The 20,694-nt window shown below is 41.5% G+C and overlaps 1 protein-coding gene across 1 annotated transcript in view; it reads left to right on the plus strand.

The window, feature by feature from the left end:
* The first annotated feature begins 3,652 nt into the window (after positions 1–3,652).
* grip1 (glutamate receptor interacting protein 1) overlaps positions 3,653–20,694 on the plus strand; it is a 72,468-nt gene continuing 55,426 nt past the window's right edge. The window contains exon 1 of the mRNA XM_046040471.1: positions 3,653–3,897. Coding sequence (XP_045896427.1) covers positions 3,762–3,897 — 136 coding nt within the window. The 5' untranslated portion in view covers positions 3,653–3,761. The remainder of the gene's footprint in view (positions 3,898–20,694) is intronic.

Genomic DNA, 20,694 nt, shown 5'->3' on the forward strand with positions numbered 1-20,694 from the left:
CAGACCGTTTGGAAACTGAAACTAACTTAAAACACATGACATATGCAGAAAGTTAGGAACCGATAAGCAGAATCCAAACGTATGGGTCTTATCCAATCCACGGGCCTCAGAAATTTGGTAACTGTTCCATCTTGGAACCGGTTCTCGATACCCAACCCTACTGGCTCCCAGCTTTGCTTGTCTGTCAGCGCTGAAGAGCCTCATATGGAATAACTTTGTTACTGTTTTGTTGTTTGTTTTGTCTCCAATGCAGAGGCTGTGCGTCTTTAAAAATAAGTAAAGGTTCTGTGTTGAGTTTTAGACCAGAAAACATGTACTCAGCTCAGCAGAAATGTCTGAACCCAGTGTCATTATGAGATTTATGTATGTGTACTGTAGGTGTGGTGTAAAGGTATGCTGCTTTTTATTTTAAATATTTTAATGTATTCTTAAACTTTTTAGAGGTTTAAACTGCTGGTTTGACACAACAAGCTTTGTGAAGGTTGCCTCTGGGTCACTGTAACGGCACTTCTCCCTATTTTCAGAATCTTTACAAACCAAACAATTAATCAATTTAATGGAGAAAAAAATCAGCTATTGATTCAGAATGAAAATAATCATAAAAGTTCCAAATGAGGTGCAGCTCAAAAACTACAGCAGTAAAATCCTGCTTTACTTTAATTATGAGGAATAATTATTCATAACACTCACAGAGTACTTTAACTTTTTAAAAAGTACATATCCCAGAGTATTTTTACAGATTAGTATTAGTATTTTCTCTGAATTCTCCCTCCAGCACTGCTCCCTGTGACGGGGGTCTAGAGTCTGGGAGGAGACCCTGAGGCAAACCCCAACACCTGGAGGGATTGTATTTTCCATCTGGTCTGGGAGGTCCTCGGGATCCCCAGGAGCAGCTGGAGGAAGCTGCAGCCATCTTTGTTGTGTATCAAGGTTACAGGTGTTGGTGTCAGATGGAGAGTTAGTGGAAAAGCCTCTTTTTATCTGTTTATACCAGACTTAATCCCCCACACACAGTGCACGCATCACTCTCTGCGGTAAAGGACAGACTCCACTTAGCTTACATTCGTTTTTTTATTGTCTGTTTTCAGGGTTTGACCTGTCAGGTGTAAAAATGCGTGTCCCCTTCCCAGCTGCACCCTATCAGCCATCTGTGGGCTCTTCTGGTTCCAAAAAAACAAGAAAGGAAACTATAGTTCAACTTGTTTCCTCTCCGCTTCTCCCTCCCTCTTTCCTTCCCCCCTTCTCTCCTCATTTCCTCTTCTCTTCTTCTTCTTTGTTTCCTTCCTCTCCTTTCCTCTCTTCCTAGTTTTTCTCCTTTTCTAGTTCCTTTCCTCACATTTCCTTCCATCCTCTTTAACTTGTTTCCTGTCCTAGTTTCCTTCACTCTTTTTCCTTTCGTTTACCCCCTCTCCTCTTCCTCTTTGTCCTCTCCTCTCCTCCTAGTTTCCTCCACTTTTCTTAGTTTTTATCCTTTCCTATTTCCTATTTTCCTCTCCCTCTCTTTCCTTACCCCTTCTCTACTTATTACCGCTCCTCTTCTTCCTCTTTGTTTACTCCTTCTTATCTTCCTTCTCTCCTCTCCTTTCCTAGTTTCCTATCCTTTACTTTCATTCTCATCCTCCTGTCTCCTAGTTTTCTCCACTCCTCCTTTTTTTCTCTCCTCTCCCTCTCTTTCCTATCACCCTCCTCATTTCCTCTCCTCTTCTTCCTCTTTCCTTTACTCCCTCTCTTCTTCCTCCTGTCCTCACCTTTTATCATCCTCTCCTCCTAGTTTTTCTACTTTTCCTGGTTTCCTTCACTCACATTTCTGATTATACTCCTGTCCTTGTTTCCTTTCATTGTTCCCTCACTTCTCCTCTCCTTGTTTCCTCTCCTTCTCTTCTTCTTTTGTCTCTTCTCCTCCTCCTCCTGCCGTTGTTATCTTCCCCTCCTCTTCCTCTTTCCTAGTTTCCTATCCTTTCCTTTAATTCTCATCTCCTTGTCTCCTCTACTAGTTTTCTCTACTCCTCCCTTTCTATCTTCCTCTACTCTTCTTCCTCTTTCCTTTCACCTTCCTCCCCTCTTACTCTTTCCTAGTTCCCTTTCCTTTCATTCTCTTCTCCATGTCTCCTCTCCTAGTTTCCTGCCCTTGTTTCTTCACATCCGCTACATCGTTCCTAGTTTCCTATCCTTTCCTTTCATTCTCATCTCCTTGTCTCCTCTCCTAGATTTCTCCACTCATTCCCAACTGTTTTCGTCTCCTCTCCTTCCTCTTTGTGTTCCTCTCCGCTCCTTTCATCTACCTTGTCTCCTCTCCTTCTCTTCTTCTTTTGTCCCTCATCTCACCTCCTCTTCTCTCCTTTCATCCTCCTCACCTCTCATCTCCTTGTTTCCTCTTGTCTCCTCTTCCTCTTCTTCCTTTCCTCTCCTAGTTTCCTCCACTCTTTTTGGTTTTTCTCCTTTCCTAATTTCCTTTGCTCGCCTTTCCTTTCATCCTTCTCTCCTCGTTTCCTGTTTTCCTTCCTCTTCTTTTCCTCCTCTCCTTTCATCATCCACTTCTTCTAGTTTTTCCTCATTTCCTAGTCTCCTTTACACGCCTTTCCTTTCATCCTTGTGTCCTTGTTTCCTTTCGTTGTTCCCTTTTCTTTTGTCTCTCCTCTCCTTTCACCCTCCTCATTTTCTTTTATCCTCCTCTCCTCTGCTTGTTTCCTCTCATTCTCTTCTCCTTTTCTTTCATCCTCCTCACCTCTTATCTCTTCTTCCTCTTCTTCCTTTCCTCTCCTAGTTTTCTCCTTTCCTAGTTTCCTTAGCTCACATTTCCATTCATCTTTCTCTCTTTGTTTCCTTTTTTTCTTCTTCCTCCTCCTTCTTTTCCTCCTCTCCTTTCATCATCCACTTCTTCTAGTTTTTCCTCATTTCCTAGTCTCCATTACTCACCTTTCCTTTCATCCTCGTGTCCTTGTTTCCTTTCATTGTTCCCCTTTCCTTTGTCTCTCCTCTCCTTTCGTCCTCCTCTCCCTTTCTTTCATCCTTACCTCTCGTCTCCTTGTTTCCTCTCCTCCCTCCTAGCGTTCACTTACAGACCACTCTGGAATTCACGCACACACACACACAGATTCCACGCCTGAAGAGCTCCCCTCCCCCTCGCCGGACTGAAGTGTGTGTGAACGAGGAGGAGGAGGAGGAGGAGGAAGGCAGGAGAGGAAACACAGATAAAATGTGTAGAGAAAGGAAGGAAGGAACAAAGGAAGGAAGGAGCTAATGAAGGAAACAAAGGTCGCCTCTTCTCCTTGCTGACTCTTCAGGTGCACATTTCCAGTGTGCACACACATTCACACACAATGCAGGGTTGAGATGGAGGAGTGGTGTGTTAGAGGGCGAGAACAGCGAGCGAGTGTGTGTGTGTGTGTGTGAGCTGCGAGCCCCGTGATTGGCTGAGCCCGGCTAGATGCACCAACAGCCGAAAGAAGAAGGGAACAGAGGAGGAGAGGGAGGCTGCAGATAGAGCAGAGAATACAAAGAGCATGTGAGCGAGCGTGTGTGTGTGTGTTACAAGCTCGCCGATTTGTGTGTGTGTGTGTGTGTGACATCCAGAGGTGTGTGTGTGTGTCTGCAGAAGCGAGCAAGCGAGGAGGAAACCTGATCTCACTTTCTCTCTGTGGAATAACCCTTTGCGTTAGCTGCTCGTCGCCTATAGTTGTAGGCTTATAGCTTGTAGCCCTAGTTTGGCCCGGCTCGGCCCGGCCCAGTTCGGACCTGGAGTGGTAGTAGTGGTGGTGGTGATGGAGCGGTTTCTGGCACTGCTGCGCCTGCTGGGCAGGAGGAGGCGAGGAAGGAGGTACCGGGCGGATGACGATTACCAGGAAGGCTATGAAGACGTTTACTACTACACCAGCAAGTACAACACACACCTACTGAGTGAGTGAGTCCCATAGAGAAACAGTGGGGAGAGGGAGAGAGAGAGAGGAGGGGGGGGCTGTTTTATTGTCTTGCTGTAAGAGCGAGTGAGACAGAGAGCGAGAGAGGAGCTTATCAACAGATTATGAAGTAGCCCTGAGTGTGTGTGTGAGGTTTTGTATTATAGATGAAGGTCGTTAGCGAACCTCTGCTCAGTTACAGTACACACACACACACACACACAGGTATCCAGGTGACAGGGGGCCAGGTGGTTTGTGGGTAATAACAAGGGAGGAAGTGTTGACTGTGGAAAGGAATGTTGACAATGTGGGCGACACACACACACACACACACACACACACACGTTTGATATCCCTGTGGGGTTGGGATGTCATGAGAACAGATACTTCGGTACCAAGTTGATACCGAAATTCTGAAACAACACGGCACTCGTTTTTCTAGGTACCGCAGCTGCAGCGACCTTAGTTTAATATTTAACCTTAGTCTTTTTTTGCTGCTGTTACCTTCAGCAGCTTCTGTGTGAAAGCTTCAATTTTGGGATATATTGGAGAGCGAATTTTAAAAAATCATATTTTGTATCGTGAATCTCGAAATTTCACTGGAACCTTGACCTAATTCTACCCCTAAAACCAATTCTTCCTTTCTCCTTTATGGAGTTATATCTCTTTTTTTGTGCATGTAATAAGTTTGCAAAGTGAAAAAGCCCAAAGGGAGTTCCCATCTCCCACAGAAAACACTGCTCTGAACTGACTGAAAACAGCTCGTTTGTTCTTGAGGGCATGTTGGCGACTCCGACACACCCTCAGAAACAGTGAGCTGCAGCACACAGCTCTCCTCTCCCTTCCAAACACTAGCTACCCTCCAGGCAGTCAGTGGACATAAAGTTGTTCCTGTGATGTAGAGACAGAGCTCAGTTAAAACTTTATGGATACAGATTAATAACTCACCGCTCTGAAACTCTCGCTCCAGTCCATGTTGCCAAGCTGGTCGGCAACATGTACAGCTGAACCCGAGCCGTGGTTACTGGCTTTTAGGACCCGCCCTACTCTGCTTCTGATTGGCTAGTAGTCCTTTACTAGATACTCCGCATGTGCAACTCCAAACGAATATCAAACTGAAGGGAGATGCTTCACTCGGCAGCTAAAAACGGAGCGTTCAACACACAGGGTGAAAAGAGGAGCTGCAGCAATGTGCAGTATGAGAAATATTTGTTTATTTTTTATATAAATTAAACCGTGTAAACCTGTTCTGGTACAACCCCTAAATAAAATGATGAACCTGAAAATAATCTGACCTCTAACATAATTATTTGAATATATTTGATCAACAGTTACTCAGAAGTCTTGATCTTGAAAACATGACACTGCCAGGGAGGACTGAGTGATTTAAAAAATTACTAAATGCGATTATTTTTAATGATATTGCGGTGATTTGCGATACTGGAGGGAATGTTCATTTTTGCATAATTATTCTCATTTTTGTCGAAAAACTAATTTAAATGTTTATGGTGTGATTTTAGAGGGTATCTGTACCAAACAACGATGTTTTCTTAAGTCTGTAGAATATGGTGTGTAGGCCAGGACATCTCTGCAGCACCACAATATTTAATTTACCCCAGGGATGGAAATTAACACCCGCCACCTGCCAAATGCAGGTGGATTTTCCGTTTGGCGGTCAAATGTTGGAAGGCTACCCGCCACATTGATGGGTAAATATATTCGGCATATAATTTCTATTTGATGATAATTAGCAGCAGACCGGCGTTCTTGTTGGTTGTGTGTCGCACTTAAATTAGTCCCCGGTGTACCAAGGTATCTAAAATCGCGTTACTCACGGATTAGAGGCGTTCACTGATTTTTTTTATGTTCTTTTCATGTTACTTGTGTTTGATTGTAGAAAGTCTGATGAGGAGGTTTAAGTTGAATGATTAAGCCTGACAAGAGTAAGCAGTGATAAGATTTAATTTGAATGATTAATAAGCATAATCAGGGCTCAACGTTAAATTTTTTTTGCACCTGGCCCCACCGGGCCAGTGGGTTTGAAACTTACTGGCCCGAAGACAAGTTTTACTAGCCCCCCAAAAAACTAAACTAAAATGTAATCACATATTATAAAAGATAAAAAGTTAATAGTTAACAAAACAATTTACTTTTAAAACAAAACATACTAACACACTCAAACATGATGTGTTCTCTCTCCTGCTGACAGCCATTTAATAAAAAACAATGTACACAGAGCAGCAGATGCAAGTTGCCTCTATTCTAACTGACAGGTCGCTGTGGATCAGCTTGTAGCCCCGCCCTAAAGCCTCCCCTGCTTCCTGGTCTCTGTTCCTCTAAATGGGACCATAATTTACTAAATGAACATCATGCTGTGTTGAAGAAGACTTGAAACTAGAGACTGAGACCAGAAACTCATCAGGAAAGTGTTTACTGAGGGAATAAATCAGCTGACAAGTAGAAACATTTTACTCATTATTTCTAAAGAGGGTGGTGATGGCACATAGAGAAGATGCTTGCCTTTGGTGTGGGAGAACAGGGTTCAATTCTGAGCCACCCTGAGCAAGACACTTAACCCCTAGTTGCTCCAGAGGTGTGCGACCCCTGACATGTATAGCAATTGTAAGTCGCTTTGGATAAAAGCGTCAGCTAAATGAATAAATGTAAAGGAACCGGACTTCTTTTTGCAACAAGCGGTTGTGGGTGTACCACATGCTTTGGCGTGATACTGGGATACAGTAAGAGTTCAGAGTGTCTGATGCCTATAATGGTAAACAGTGCTGGTAAACGAGCGCTCCAGATGGTCAGTTTCAGTGCATTGTTTAGACGCGTGTAAAAACACATATGGTAAACACATTTACTCGCCAAACGGAAAAGGGCCACTTGGCAGGTGTTAATTTCAAACCCTGCATGTAAACAATACAGAAACCTTTTTGAGGAAGGAAGTAAACGGGTTTGTTAGAGCTCATGGATCCACACAGCAGACAGAAGAATGTAGATATGACTTGTTTGTTTACAAGAAAACTCCACAGAGCTCCTTTCAGGCTTCAGGTTTTAACAAGATGGGAAAAGTTTAAGGCTTTGGCACATCACGACTGTTGAATTAATCTGATTCAGGTGTGATGACTGATGGGACCGAGTTGTTCCAGTCTGGCTCATCTGGTGTCGACAGTCGGCAGATAAATTCACACAATGTGTGAAGTCACGTTGGAAATAGTCTCTGTAAATAATATTACAAAGGTCTACACCTGCTCTGTGTGAGAAGGGCAATGATAACTTCTGTCATGAAGTGGCGCAATATAAATAAAATTTAAGAGATATGTAAAGAGTTTGCGCTTGATTGTTGCTCTTGCCTGTCGCAGAGGGAGACACAACTGTAAATAAAAACAGCTTCACCTGAAGTTATCTGTTAGCCTTTTGTTTGGCCTTTCAAGCACAAATGTCGCCGCCTATAAACAAGCTGCGTTTGTTTTAGTACAAGATGACGCGACAGTTGGCGTTCTTTATTTATTTGCAGGGTCGTCTACCTGCAGAGCTGAAGTCGTCAGGATTCTGCACCATCCTGACTGTCAAAGACTAAAAAGTCAGATCTTTCCAAAGTTAGTTTGATAATCACCAATGGATCTGAACTGATTTGAAGTTGGTGATCAAGTTTGAATTGATTGGACTTATGAGTAGCTCCATGTTGTTGTTGTCAGTGATCGGCAGGTGATTGAGCTCCTGAATGAGTTGTTTCAGATTCCAGATTCAGTTGCAGCTGCTGGTCTCTGTTTACTTCTGGACAGGGTTCCAGATGTTGGATTCTGTTTGAATGTTGTTCCTGATTCAGATTAGTTTCTGGTTTCAGTTGATGATGACGGCTCGGTTCAGGTCCGTTTACTGTTTTACACTGTAGATTATATTCGTAATTCTGTTCCTGTTATAAGTTCTCTTCCAGAGGCCTCATTACAGAAATCTACTCAGACTATCAAAAATGGCAGCACCACTGTTGTTCGGTCTGTATGGCAATTACAGTGAAGATGGGGAACAACGTCAAGACCAAAATATTATGATTGAAAGGCTCAATTTCCTGGAGCGTGTATTAATGGGGTTATATATATCGACCGCCAAGATGACTCATTTTGAATGTTGATGGACGTGTCAAGTTCATTTGAATTTTTTATTCTGGGCCCATCATTTGGAAGAAAACTTCCCAAAAAAGGTGGGGTTTCCTCTCCTCCACCGACGCAACTAGCTAAAAAGAAGACGAATCGAGTTTACAGCTCTAGTTAGGATTTCTTAAGTTAAATCTGAGATAGGACAGGACACAGCCACGAGGTTAGGTTCTGTAATAGGAAGTTATGAAATTGGGCCCCTGGTTCGTTAATATCCTTGATGTATTTTGTTGTTTTTTTTCTCTTTATTAGACAGTAAAGATGATAGGAGATGAGGGGTTTAACAAAAAGAACCAGCTGTGTTTTTTCTTATACTTTATTGATCCCCCGAGTGGACATTTGTTGTTCTCTGCATTTAACCCATCCTCATTAGGAGCAGTCGGGCAGCCATTGTGCAGCACCCGGGGAGCAATTAGGGGTTCCGGGTCTTGCTCAGGGGCGCCTTCAGTATCTTGAACTAGCGACCCTCCAGTTCCCAAGCCGAGTCCCCACGGACTGAGCTAATGCCGCACCCCGAAAAGTTGTGACAACATTGTCAGGGTCTGAAACCTCCAGGCCACTCGAAGCACACTGTGGAGTCGGTTATCTTTTGGAAAATGCTCACCTTTCTTTCTGAGAAAGAACATATGTTTCTCAGTTTAGCACTAAAAAGTATAATACCCAGATAAATACTACATAGCCTCAGCTGCCCCTGCTATAGAAACGACTTCATCCAGAGTTTCCTGTTTCATACTTTGTAGTATGGCTGCTGAGACAAGATTCAACCAGCAGGCTCTGCAAAGCTCAGCCGTCACCTTCACCCTGCTATTAGCTGTTCTCAGATTAGTTGTTTCTGATCACAGGGCTCGGGGGGAGTTAACTTCTCTCCTCAACATGTTATGTCTTGTGCCTCCTGACTTGTTTTTGTTGATTGTGGTGGCCTGCAATTTTAACTTGGCCACTGACACGAGCCTAGAGGAGAGTCTAATGTTTAAGAGACTCAAAAACTGTATCATGGCCTCGTTCTACACGTATTTTTACATGATCTGCTCCATGTAATTAACCGTAATAGCTTAAGAAATCACCCAAAATAAAATACAGAAAATTCCCAAGTCAATAGGAAAACATATATTGCTTTAATAATACAGTATAAATAAATAAACAACGACTCTTATTGTGTTGTCAATAAAATGTCAGAAAATGGTGAAAGATTCCAAAAGGGCTTCAACTAACTATTATTTTCTTGATGAAGTTGTTTGTCGTTTGGTTTATGAAATGTTGAAATATGTCAATCAGTTATTCCCAAAGCCCAAGACGATGTCCTCTAATGTCTTGTTTTGCCTACAACCCCAAATATATTCAGTTTACTGTCATAGTAAAGCAAAGAAACCATAAAATAATCACATTTAATCAGATAATTTTTGCCTGATTTTCTGACTTGTGTGTTCAGATTTTGCTATATTTGTGTATTTTAGAAACATTTTCTCACAGCTAAAGTTATAAATTTCTCCACTACTTGTTTAACTAATTCACACTCAGACGTCTCCTGAGCTGAAATGAGATTCATAAATATTTTTGTGGGTGAGCTCTAGTTCACGTCTCTCCAGTCTCCATCTGGGTCCCTCCAGAGAAATCTCCAAAAGGACTTGAACTCACCATCCGCTAAACTGTTTACACTGATTAAAAGTGGTTGTGAGCGCTCCCGGCCGCCGCGAGCGGATGATAAAGAATTCACTTTGGAACCCGGCCTCGTTGTCTCAGATGTTTCTAAATGAACTGGACCACCAGATTAACTGCAGAACTCAATATCTGTGGATAAATCTGGCTGTTTTGCTGTCAGGAAAGTCTCAAAAATCTACGAGTATTGTAAACCCAACAACTGTTTTTACATTATTTACTTAAAATACGTGTGTGTGGATGTGTTTAGGTGCTAATAACAGACACTGAACTTTATTCTTCTTCTGTGGAAATGTGTGTGTAGAGCTGCCAAGAGACATTTTCCACAGCTACCAGCTAGCTAGCAGTGAGAGTGTTTGTGTTTAGCACAGCGTGTGATTCTATATGAAGGCAATTTAAGGCTGGTTGACTGGCTAACCCGGCGACACACACACTCTCTTTATCTCTCCTCAGACCTTGTTCGGTGTGTTTTTATTCCTTTATGCCTCTTTTTATTCAGGCATTGAGTTAGCCTGGTTGGTGCCGGTTTAACCTGGTCGGTTGCATCAAGCACCTTAAGTTAAGATTATAGACTGTGTAAACAAAGTTGAGGTAGCCTCAGGGTCTGAAAAGTGAAGCCAGTGCGGAAGAGTGTTAAACCTGCAGTCTTTATAACGGCCAGGAGGAGGCGACTCCACTGGTAGCAGATTCAGATTGCGTAGAAGTCTATGAGAAAATGTTTCTACTTCTCCGCTGATTTGTTCCCTCAGTAAACACTTTCCTGATGAGTTTCTGGTCTCAGTCGCTAGTTTCAAGTCTTCTTCAACACAGCATGATGTTCATTTAGTAAATTATGGTCCCATTTAGAGGAACAGAGACCAGGAAGCAGGGGGGGCTTTAGGGCGGGGCTACAAGCTGATTGACAAGTCACTAAAATGCTGAGCTGTCAATCAGGAGTCTGTACATTTAACCATCGATGTGAACTTAAGTCCATTTTGTGTTAAGCCAAAATTAGCAATTAAAGTCACAGTTAGTGACTAGTAAGTTTGCTAGCTCTAAATATGGTCACTTTTGCCTTGAAGAAAACCAAGATGGCGACGGCCAAAATGCCAAACTCAAGGCTTCAAAACGGCACAAACCAACGGGTGGTGTCACTGTGGCTACGTCCACTTCTGTTATACAGGCTATGGTTAAGATTCATCTTAATAATGATTTAAACACATTCAACGCTGGTCCAGGATTAAAATCGACACCGCAGAACCAGAGATGTCGTCTTTTTTATTCCACCTATTCTTCCTTATCACAGATTCTGATTATTAATACTAAATATAATAAACTAATAAAAGATGACGTATTATTAATAAATAAAGTAGTTAAAATGAGCTCCACCTCCACCAGCTGTAACATTAAAATGCTGCTTGTGTGTTAAAGCTTCAAATAATATGATGTATTATATGTGTTTATATAAGGCTACAACTAACGATTATTCTCATTGTCTATTAATCAATTAGCTGTTTGTTATCTAAAATGTCAGACCAGTGTTTCCCAAAGCCCAGGACGACGTCCTCAAATGTCTTGTTTTGTCCACAGCCCCAAATATATTCAGTTTACTGTCACAGAGGCAAAATGAAACCAGGAAATATTCACATTTAAAAAATGACTCAAACAACTAAACGATGAATCGTTGCAGACCTCAACACTAAAAGGGGTCATTCTGCTTAACAAGTACTTTTACTTTTAATAGCCTACTTTTGTACTTTTATTTATGTCTAATCTTTAAGACTTAAGTAAATGATCTGAGTACTTCTTCCTCCACTGGTTTCTTGACCCAAATGTACCAAAAAAATGGATCCAAGCTGTAATAAACTGAAAGTACCCTTTAAAAACAACTCCTTAATGGTGGTAAAGTGCCTCCAAATCCCCAAATATCCTTCCCACCTACTATTGATGATTTGAAAATGAACAGAGTTACAAATTAGAACATAACATGTGATCTTGTGGGGCATTGAGTTAAAGGTGATGCCCCATGGTCTCACCTCCATCGGTGATGTCACCTGTATCTCACCTGTGGGCAGCTCTACATCCTTTATAAGCAGACAGCTGCCTCTCTGCCTGCCTCTTAACGCTCTCTGATCTCATTATGTGTTGAAACATTAGGATGCATACATTTGCACATAAATGAGGTGAAATGATGTCGACTGTTATACAGGGTTCAGACCAGTGCCGTTCTCAGCAGTCATGTGTTATGTGAAGCTTGTTGACATAGAAAATTGTGCTAATTAATGCTTTAAACAAGGACGTCATTTGCATAACTGGTTCTGTGTTCAACATGATGGAGATTAAAGAGGTAAACAGGCAGCTGAAGAGGGAGTCTGGTTTAGCATTTTCTTTGTGTCTTTGTTTTTTTTTAAATCAAATGCTTGTTTTGATTCTGGTAAAATTGAGTTAAAATCTAAATACAGCTGCATCTCAAAAAATTTGAATATCGTGGAAAAACATTTTTATTCCGTAATTTAAAGCCAAAAAGTGAAACTTTCATGTATTTTAGATTGATTACACATAAAGTTAAATATTTTTTAAATACATATATTTTTTAATCTTGATGATTACGGCTGATAGCTCAAGGAAATCAAAACTCCAGGATCTCAAAATGTATTAGAATTTTAGAATAAAGACAGGAATGTCGACCTGAGAGGAGCTCTAATCAGCTAATTAACTAAAAACACCCACAAAGCCTTTAATCTCTCAGTCCAAAGTCCTTTTTTCAGATAAAAGTAGATTCTGCATTTCATTTAGAAATCAAGGTCCCAGATTCTGATCTGGTGAGTGGAGGCGCAGAATCCACATGTCTTGAAGTCCAGAGTGAAGTTTCCACAGTCAGTGATGATGTCAATACAGCGTCCACCAGGAGATTTTGGAGCACTTCATGCTTCTGTCTGCTGACAAGCTTTATGGAGATGCTGATTTCCTTTTCCAGCAGGACTTGGCACCCGCCCACAGAGAGACACTAGACCAACAATACAGACGAGCAGAAGGCCGCTATCAAAGCATCTTGGGTTCATATAATAACACCTGAGCAGAGCTGCAGGCTGAGTGCCTTCATGCCACGTCACATTGATGCAGTAATTTGTACTGAGTGCACAGATTAACCTTCAGGAGATCGACATTTCTGTATTATACATTCTTCATTCTAATATTCATTCATTTAAATCAGTTTAAAATGAGTCATAAGGACGTGTTTTTCACTTTTACAGGGAGGAAGAAGAGGGTGGACAAATAAGTGTTTTGTTATTATCTTTGTTATTTCATTATTTTGAGTTGTTAAAACTTCTTCAGGCAGATACGGATTTTTGCCATAATCATCAAGATTTAACCAAAAACTATATAAAGATTATTTCACTTTGTGTAATGAATCTAAAATATGAGAGTTTCACTTTTCTAATTAAATTACAGATTTCTTTGAGATGCACCTGTATGTTAAAAGCAAACAACATCTTCATTGTCATGTGTTCTTTGCTGTCATAAACCAGACACCACACCTGCCTGTCTGTAATACAGTCACCAGACTCTGCTCCCACATTTTCATACTTTTCCATTTGCTGGGATTCGATTTGTGTTTCTGCGGCGGCGGCTTTGTCGTCCTTCGCTGCTGTGTTATCTCAGAGCCAGTGAACACACACACAGACACGGAGAAAAAACTAGAGCAGAAATCTGTTCACCTTAATTAATGTGCAGGCGTCTCGGGATTCAGAGCACTTTCCCCTCATTATTTGCGTATGATGTTTAATTAGTTCTCCTAAATTAAAGAACAACTGCTTCACTTTTTCTGTACTAATTCCTCCTAAACTGAGGAATTCATTCTTGCGAACTGCATCTAAAAAAATAATGTCTTTCCTGTTGCTTAGTTAGCAGGATAACTTGAAAACCAGGTGAACATAACTAAGTAAAAATGACTATTTCAATTTTATGCAACTTTATGCTTGTAAGAGGCGAGTTGCTGCAGGAGATGCTGGTGGAAACAAGGCAGAGGAGTTGCTGCAAGCAAGACTTCATCTCCTAACGTTACTCCTCTCTTGTTTCCAGCAACAACTCGCCTCTCACGAGATTGCAGAGCGAGAATTGTCCTTGAGAGAGAGTTCTGTTTCCTGTTGTTAAGAAGAAGAACTTTATTAATCCTGCAAGAGGAATGGCCACCAGTCCACACTGCGTATCTCTGGTCTGAGCTGGACTCAAACCGGCAACCCTAAGGATTCCAAGCCCTAAGGGCTGAGCCAATGCCACGAGTCACTCGCTGGGACACTTTCTAAGATGTTGTCAGATACCTTAGCCTTGGAAAACGTTAACGTCCTCAGAAAAGCAATTTCAGGGTTGCAGCACAACTAACATCAACAACACAAGAAAATAAACAGAAGCAACAATAATCGTCCAATCATCATGAGAAAATAATGCAAAATAAGTAAAGGTCTTCCTAGTCCAACAGGCATTTAAAATGCATGTCAATAACTGTATAAGTGAGATTTTAAACTGCACTGTCTCAGTGTATTCCACGTACCCCAGTCCCTGTTTTTCCCCGGACTCTCCCTGTCTCTTCTTTAATTGAGTAACTGCCATGGGTATAAATTCGTTTTTTGCACGGTTGGTTTTAAACTTGGGGTATCTTCATTACCACCAGACCAGAAGGGAGTGGCTGGAAAGAGGCAGGATAGGACCCAAATGCAAGATTTAAAAAAGAGAAGGATGCAGTTCGTGTGATTTATTAACAAAACTTAAACAGGCTACATGGGTTCAAGTCCAAACAAAGATAGTTTCCAAAATCCAAGGCACAAAGACAGGCAGGGAGCTCTCGACATAACTGACGAACATTTAAGCAGAAGGTAACGAGCAGGCGGGACCGAGACCAGATGGAGCGCATGAAGTAATCAGAGTAGGAAGCTAAACTAGACACAGACAGGCGCCTAAGATACTACGATCAAAATACAGAAACAGACGAGGACATGGACAAAAAAATAGACTAACAAGCTAAATGGGAAGATCTAAATGGGAAACAATAGAGAACAGATCTAAGAACTAAGACTCACACTACACACTAAGACATGAACCAAGACACGGGACTAAGATCTAAGAAAAGACAACAGGAATGAGACTGAACCAGTAATAACTGAACTAAGCTGATCATGCATATAAACATAACAACAAACAAGACATGGAACAGAAACCCTGACAGCAACTCCTCTGAAAGTGGATGCGATGTATAACGGGTGTAACAGTCTGAGCCTGTCGGTGCCAAAAAGGAGCACTTAGTGTGGACGCCATTTTGACGGGGACAATCGCCCTGAAGGAATACATGCAGCCGGTTCAGCTGCCAGCTGCAGCATTTACTGCACAAATTCAAAACTGTTTGTACCTACTAGTCATTTCCACACCACAATATGTGAAATGTAGCCCAGGTTTAAAAATACCCAAATTATCCGTTGCATTGCTAGATTGAGCACTTTTAAGAAATGTTTTTGCTGTGACATTTTACTCTTACTAAACAAAATGTTGTAGAACAGTGTTTCACTGAGTGTACTGTGATGCATATCTAAATCCAGATGGATATAGGAACTTTTCATATCATTAAAATAACATATCCAGACCATTATGAAGCATTGCTGGAAGTACATGTTGGAGATCTTAATGTTGGATCGTAAAATAGCTTTTCTCCTGTAGTTGGACGGAGCATTGAGAGTCCAACCAAAGTGTTTTCAGACGTTAGCAGATTGGCTCTCGTCAGTCCACCAGCTGATCCGTCTGTTGGTCCAACACTTTGGTTCAGAGTGAAATATCTTGACATCTACCAGATGGACTGACTGAAATGTTTGGCAGACATTTACAACCCAAAGTCAGTGAAACCAAATGAATTTGTTTCCACTTGTTTCTATCTGTAAAGGCTCAGGAACACTAAAGGACAAACTTGTGCTTAAGTGATTATTTATTTATGGCACAGCATCAAGTCATTCTCAAGTTAATACATCTGCAACTAGTCGACCAATCTGTGAATTATTTATTGGATTAGACGACTAGTCAGGATTATTTTTGTCCACCCTGTAACCCTAATTAAACCATTTAACTAATTAAATATCATTCAAATGAATTACTGATCTCCAACACAGCCTGACTAGCTATCGTTACCATTAAGTGAACGAGGTTTACTATTCAGAATGAACACTAGTATCAACACCAGGGAACTATTGCTACTATTATTACTATTACTATTGCACTTAACGTGTCTGTGAACACAACTAAAAGAGCGTTCTCTGCCCCAAGAAAACAGCCAGGCTTTATCACCCAAAACAATAAGTTATAATCTGATTTATTGCCTGGTTTAGGTTTTAACTAGGTTTTTTAAAAAGATTTTTGCTTTGGAACTATATAAAGTAAAAAAGCACATTAAGAGCAAGGACTAGAAGCACAACTGCACACTAAGGGCCGGATTTACTAAAGGTTTGCGTGAGTAAAAACGTGTGATATCACCAGCTAATTAACATGTAAGCTGATTTACTAACGGTGTACACGCAGAATGACGTCTTTCAAAAGGGCAATATAGCTATTTTTTATCTAATATTACAAATACTATTACTCTCATTTAAACTAGTTTCTCCTCCATGTTGTGTGAAAGAGCCTCTGCAGTGGAAAGATGCAGATTTCCACTGCAGAGGTGTGCCAGTATGTGCTCCTTCCAGCCTCCTGAGAGCAACACGCTCCCCTTGTTCTCTTTTACATCTGTTTTACTTAAGTTATTGTAACACAGTTCAGTATTCTTGTTTACATTAGGCTCGGCGTGGGTTGTGTGGGTGCTGCTGGTGGATTGTGAATCCACCCCTGGTTCAAAAACTACGCAAGCACATATGCCAATAAAGTTTGTGTTTGTGATGAGTGATCAGTGTTTTAAAAGCAGTTTTCAATGTCAAATTTTCAAAACAAATGATTAAATGCTAAGTGTCCATACAAGGGTCGTCACTTCCATAGTCCTCTAATGGTTTCACACCAACACAAAGAGAAGGGGCACACACGTAGTATAAATATGTATATAATAACAAGTTTGTTAATCTCCTAAGTTTTTTCATTTAGGAGCACATGTGCTTCTTGGGATAAAGCTTAGCGTAGATGTCTTGCATTTGTGACATTTCATGACAGTTAGAGCTCAAACAAATATAAATCTGCCACCACCGTAAACTGATTATCCTGGGATTTTGGACTGTTGGTTGGACAAAAGACAACTGAACACCATCTCTTTCGATTTTGGGACGTTGTGATGAGCATTTAACAGTTTGGGCCCCTTCTCTTCTCAATTTACACCACTTCACTGGGGCCGATCATTCGCTCGCACGGCTTCTCTTACCACTGCTATGCAGACGACACGCAACTCTACCTATCCTTCCCGCCAGGCAATCCCACCGTCTCGGCGCGGATCACGGACTGTCTATCGGACATATCTGCATGGATGAAGGCTTGCCACCTTCAACTAAACCTCTCTAAGACTGAACTCTTGGTCATTCCAGCCAAGCAATCTATCCACCATAACATCAAACTACAAATTGACTCCGCAACCATCACTCCAACCAAGGTGGTGAGAAACTTGTGTCATGATTGATGACCAGCTGTCCTTTTCAGACCATGTAGCTGCTGTCTCTCGGTCATGCCGCTTTGCTCTATACAACATAAGGAAAATCAGGCCCTACCTCACTCATCTACCTAAACTCCATAATAGAAACTTACGTTCCTTCTCGGCCGCTACGCTCCTCCAACGAACGCCGCCTGGCTCTGCCATCCCTTCACACAAAGCAATCCCAGTCCCGGCTGTTCTCATCTGTGACACCACGATGGTTGAACGAGCTACCACACGCCATCAGAGCAGGGGCGTCCCTCTCTAACTTCAAGAACCTCTTGAAAACTCATCTCTTCCGAGAACACTTCCTCTTATAACACCTCTAACTCCTAACCCCTAACATGCACTTCCTGTGCTCTTCTTCTTCTATCCCCTACAATGATCTTGTATTGATTGCACTTTCTGTTAACTCTTACTTCCTTCCCTAGGTATCTACCCCATTGATGTGATAGTATTTATTGCTGCTCTTACTAGTATGTATTGTCAGTTGTAGATCTGTATTTGATGCTCTGTTGATGCTTGTATGTTGTTCCTCAAATGTAAGTCGCTTTGGATAAAAGCGTCTGCCAAATGAGTAAATGTATGTAAATGTGATTTATAAAGTAAATAATCAGCTGATATGCAGCAATGCACCTCCAAAAGCAAGCACTAAGAAGATTGTTAGCTAGTAAACATGGATTTAAACAATACAGGATTTAAAATACTTGTTTTATGGGGAAGAGCTCAAGGATACACACTGATTGTGAACATAACTTCCTGTGGATGAATCATAGACAGTATAAATAATGGACGAAGCCACGCCGCGGGTTTGAACAGAGAGCAGTCGTCAAAGAATCCCATTTCTCCTGTTTGTTTAATAGAAACTACAGTGAGCAGCTGTTTCAGGAAAATCTGTTTTAAACATGAAACTACGGTATATGTGAGTTGTTTTTAAAGACTATCATGAATATATCAGATTGTACATAATTACTGTTATTGCATATTATTTATACATCTATGTAATATGCTGATTTCTACTTTTATTGTATTTGTTGTACATTCCTCTGTGCTGCTGTGCCAAGGCGATTTTCCCTGCTTTAATAAAGGAATATCTGATCTTACTGAGCTCGGAGCAGAGAGACTCAGACAGGAAGTCAGACAGCACGGAGAGACGGACTGACATGTTGTTGGTTTGGATCTGAACGTGGGATTTGTTGACGATAAGAAAAAGGCGGAAACAGCAGCAGCTTTGCAGAGGTTAATATTTCTCCTTGTGAGGCGTGTCGGAGACCAGCTGACTTCAGCTGACGTGATGATTTTGAGGTGTTCTGGGTTTGTTGATTACAGAGCTGTCGGTCGGTCCCATCTGCTCCTCACGTAGACTCGTCAAGTCTGACTGCGACTGTTGGCGCTAATTAAAGGTTTACACATCCGTCCTCTGCTTTTCTCTGGAACAGTGTTATTAACACTGTGTGTGTGTGTGTGTGTAGTTGCATAAGGAGATGTCATGGTGACTCAAACCCACGTGTCTGACTTTGGGCGGTGGGTGTTGACACGCACACACACACACACGCTCTGTCAGTGTTATTCTCTGATTTTGGTTATTTTAAAAATGCTGGAGGAAGTGATGATAACCTGTAATGTGTGTGTGTGTGTGTGTGTGTGTGTGTGTGTGTGTAATTTGTGTAGGTGTGTGTGTGTAATGTGCATGTGCGCAAGTAATGTGTGTGTGTGTGAACACTTCTCTGATCTCTCTTTGTACGGTGCAGAGTCGCTCGCTCCCCTCAATTATTCATCAGTTTGTTTCCATGGTAACAGCTGCAGCCGTTGTGTGTGTGTGTTGGGGGGGGGGGGGCTTTAACAGCAGTAAGATGGACTCATCAGCTGATCATCCTGTATTATTGCAGCTGATGTGCACACAGGGACGACTGTTGGACCTCTGTGGCTGAGAACAGGAAGTGGGAGAAGTACTACTAGTGATAGTAGCACAAGTATTTACACTGTTTACTCACTGGTGGGTCACTTAGGCTTGGTTAGGTCATTTAACAACACAGCTGCTATGAAGCGGCTTCCAGTAAGGCCTTAAAGACTCAGCTAAGCACCTGGATAAAAGAAACATCCCCTTCGCCATGCGACCACATTTCTGAAGTTGTGTTTCTGTCTGCCGGATGTGACGCAGTGTGTCTATAAATGGATGTATTATTTTAATTTAAAATATGAACTCCTACAAAGTAACAACAGATATTCTTTCTTGGTTTTACATGGTTTTGGCTGGTTCTGATTTCTCTGGTTCTTAATGGATTTTGTTGGTTCTGATTTTCTTATTCTATCTTGTTTGGTCTGGTTCTGATTCCTGGGTTCTAGTTGGTTTTAGCTGGTTTTGACTTCTCTGGTTTCTCTGCTTCTATGTGGTTTTAGCTGGTTCTGATTGATCTGGTTCTACAGTGTTTTTGCTGGTTCTGATTCCTGGGTTCTAGTTGGTTTTAGCTGGTTTTGACTTCTCTGGTTTCTCTGGTTCTATGTGGTTTTAGCTGGTTCTGATTGATCTGGTTCTACAGTGTTTTTGCTGGTTCTGATTCCTGGGTTCTAGTTGGTTTTAGCTGGTTTTGACTTCTCTGGTTTCTCTGGTTCTATGTGGTTTTAGCTGGTTCTGATTGATCTGGTTCTACAGTGTTTTTGCTGGTTCTGATTCCTGGGTTCTAGTTGGTTTTAGCTGGTTTTGACTTCTCTGGTTTCTCTGGTTCTATGTGGTTTTAGCTGGTTCTGATTGATCTGGTTCTACAGTGTTTTTGCTGGTTCTGATTCCTGGGTTCTAGTTGGTTTTAGCTGGTTTTGACTTCTCTGGTTTCTCTGGTTCTATGTGGTTTTAGCTGGTTCTGATTGATCTGGTTCTACAGTGTTTTTGCTGGTTCTGATTCCTGGGTTCTAGTTGGTTTTAGCTGGTTTTGACTTCTCTGGTTTCTCTGGTTCTATGTGGTTTTAGCTGGTTCTGATTGATCTGGTTCTACAGTGTTTTTGCTGGTTCTGATTCCTGGGTTCTAGTTGGTTTTAGCTGGTTTTGACTTCTCTGGTTTCTCTGGTTCTATGTGGTTTTAGCTGGTTCTGATTGATCTGGTTCTACAGTGTTTTTGCTGGTTCTGATTCCTGGGTTCTAGTTGGTTTTAGCTGGTTTTGACTTCTCTGGTTTCTCTGGTTCTATGTGGTTTTAGCTGGTTCTGATTGATCTGGTTCTACAGTTTTTTTTGCTGGTTCTGATTCTACATTGTTTTAGCTGGTTCTGACATCTCTGATTCTACATGGTTTGGGCTGGTTCTAATCGCTCTGATTCTACATGGTTTGGGCTGGTTCTAATCGCTCTGATTCTACGTGGTTTTCGCTGGTT

The sequence above is a fragment of the Micropterus dolomieu genome, linkage group LG23, assembly GCF_021292245.1.
Source record: "Micropterus dolomieu isolate WLL.071019.BEF.003 ecotype Adirondacks linkage group LG23, ASM2129224v1, whole genome shotgun sequence".
Lineage (NCBI taxonomy): Eukaryota > Metazoa > Chordata > Actinopteri > Centrarchiformes > Centrarchidae > Micropterus > Micropterus dolomieu.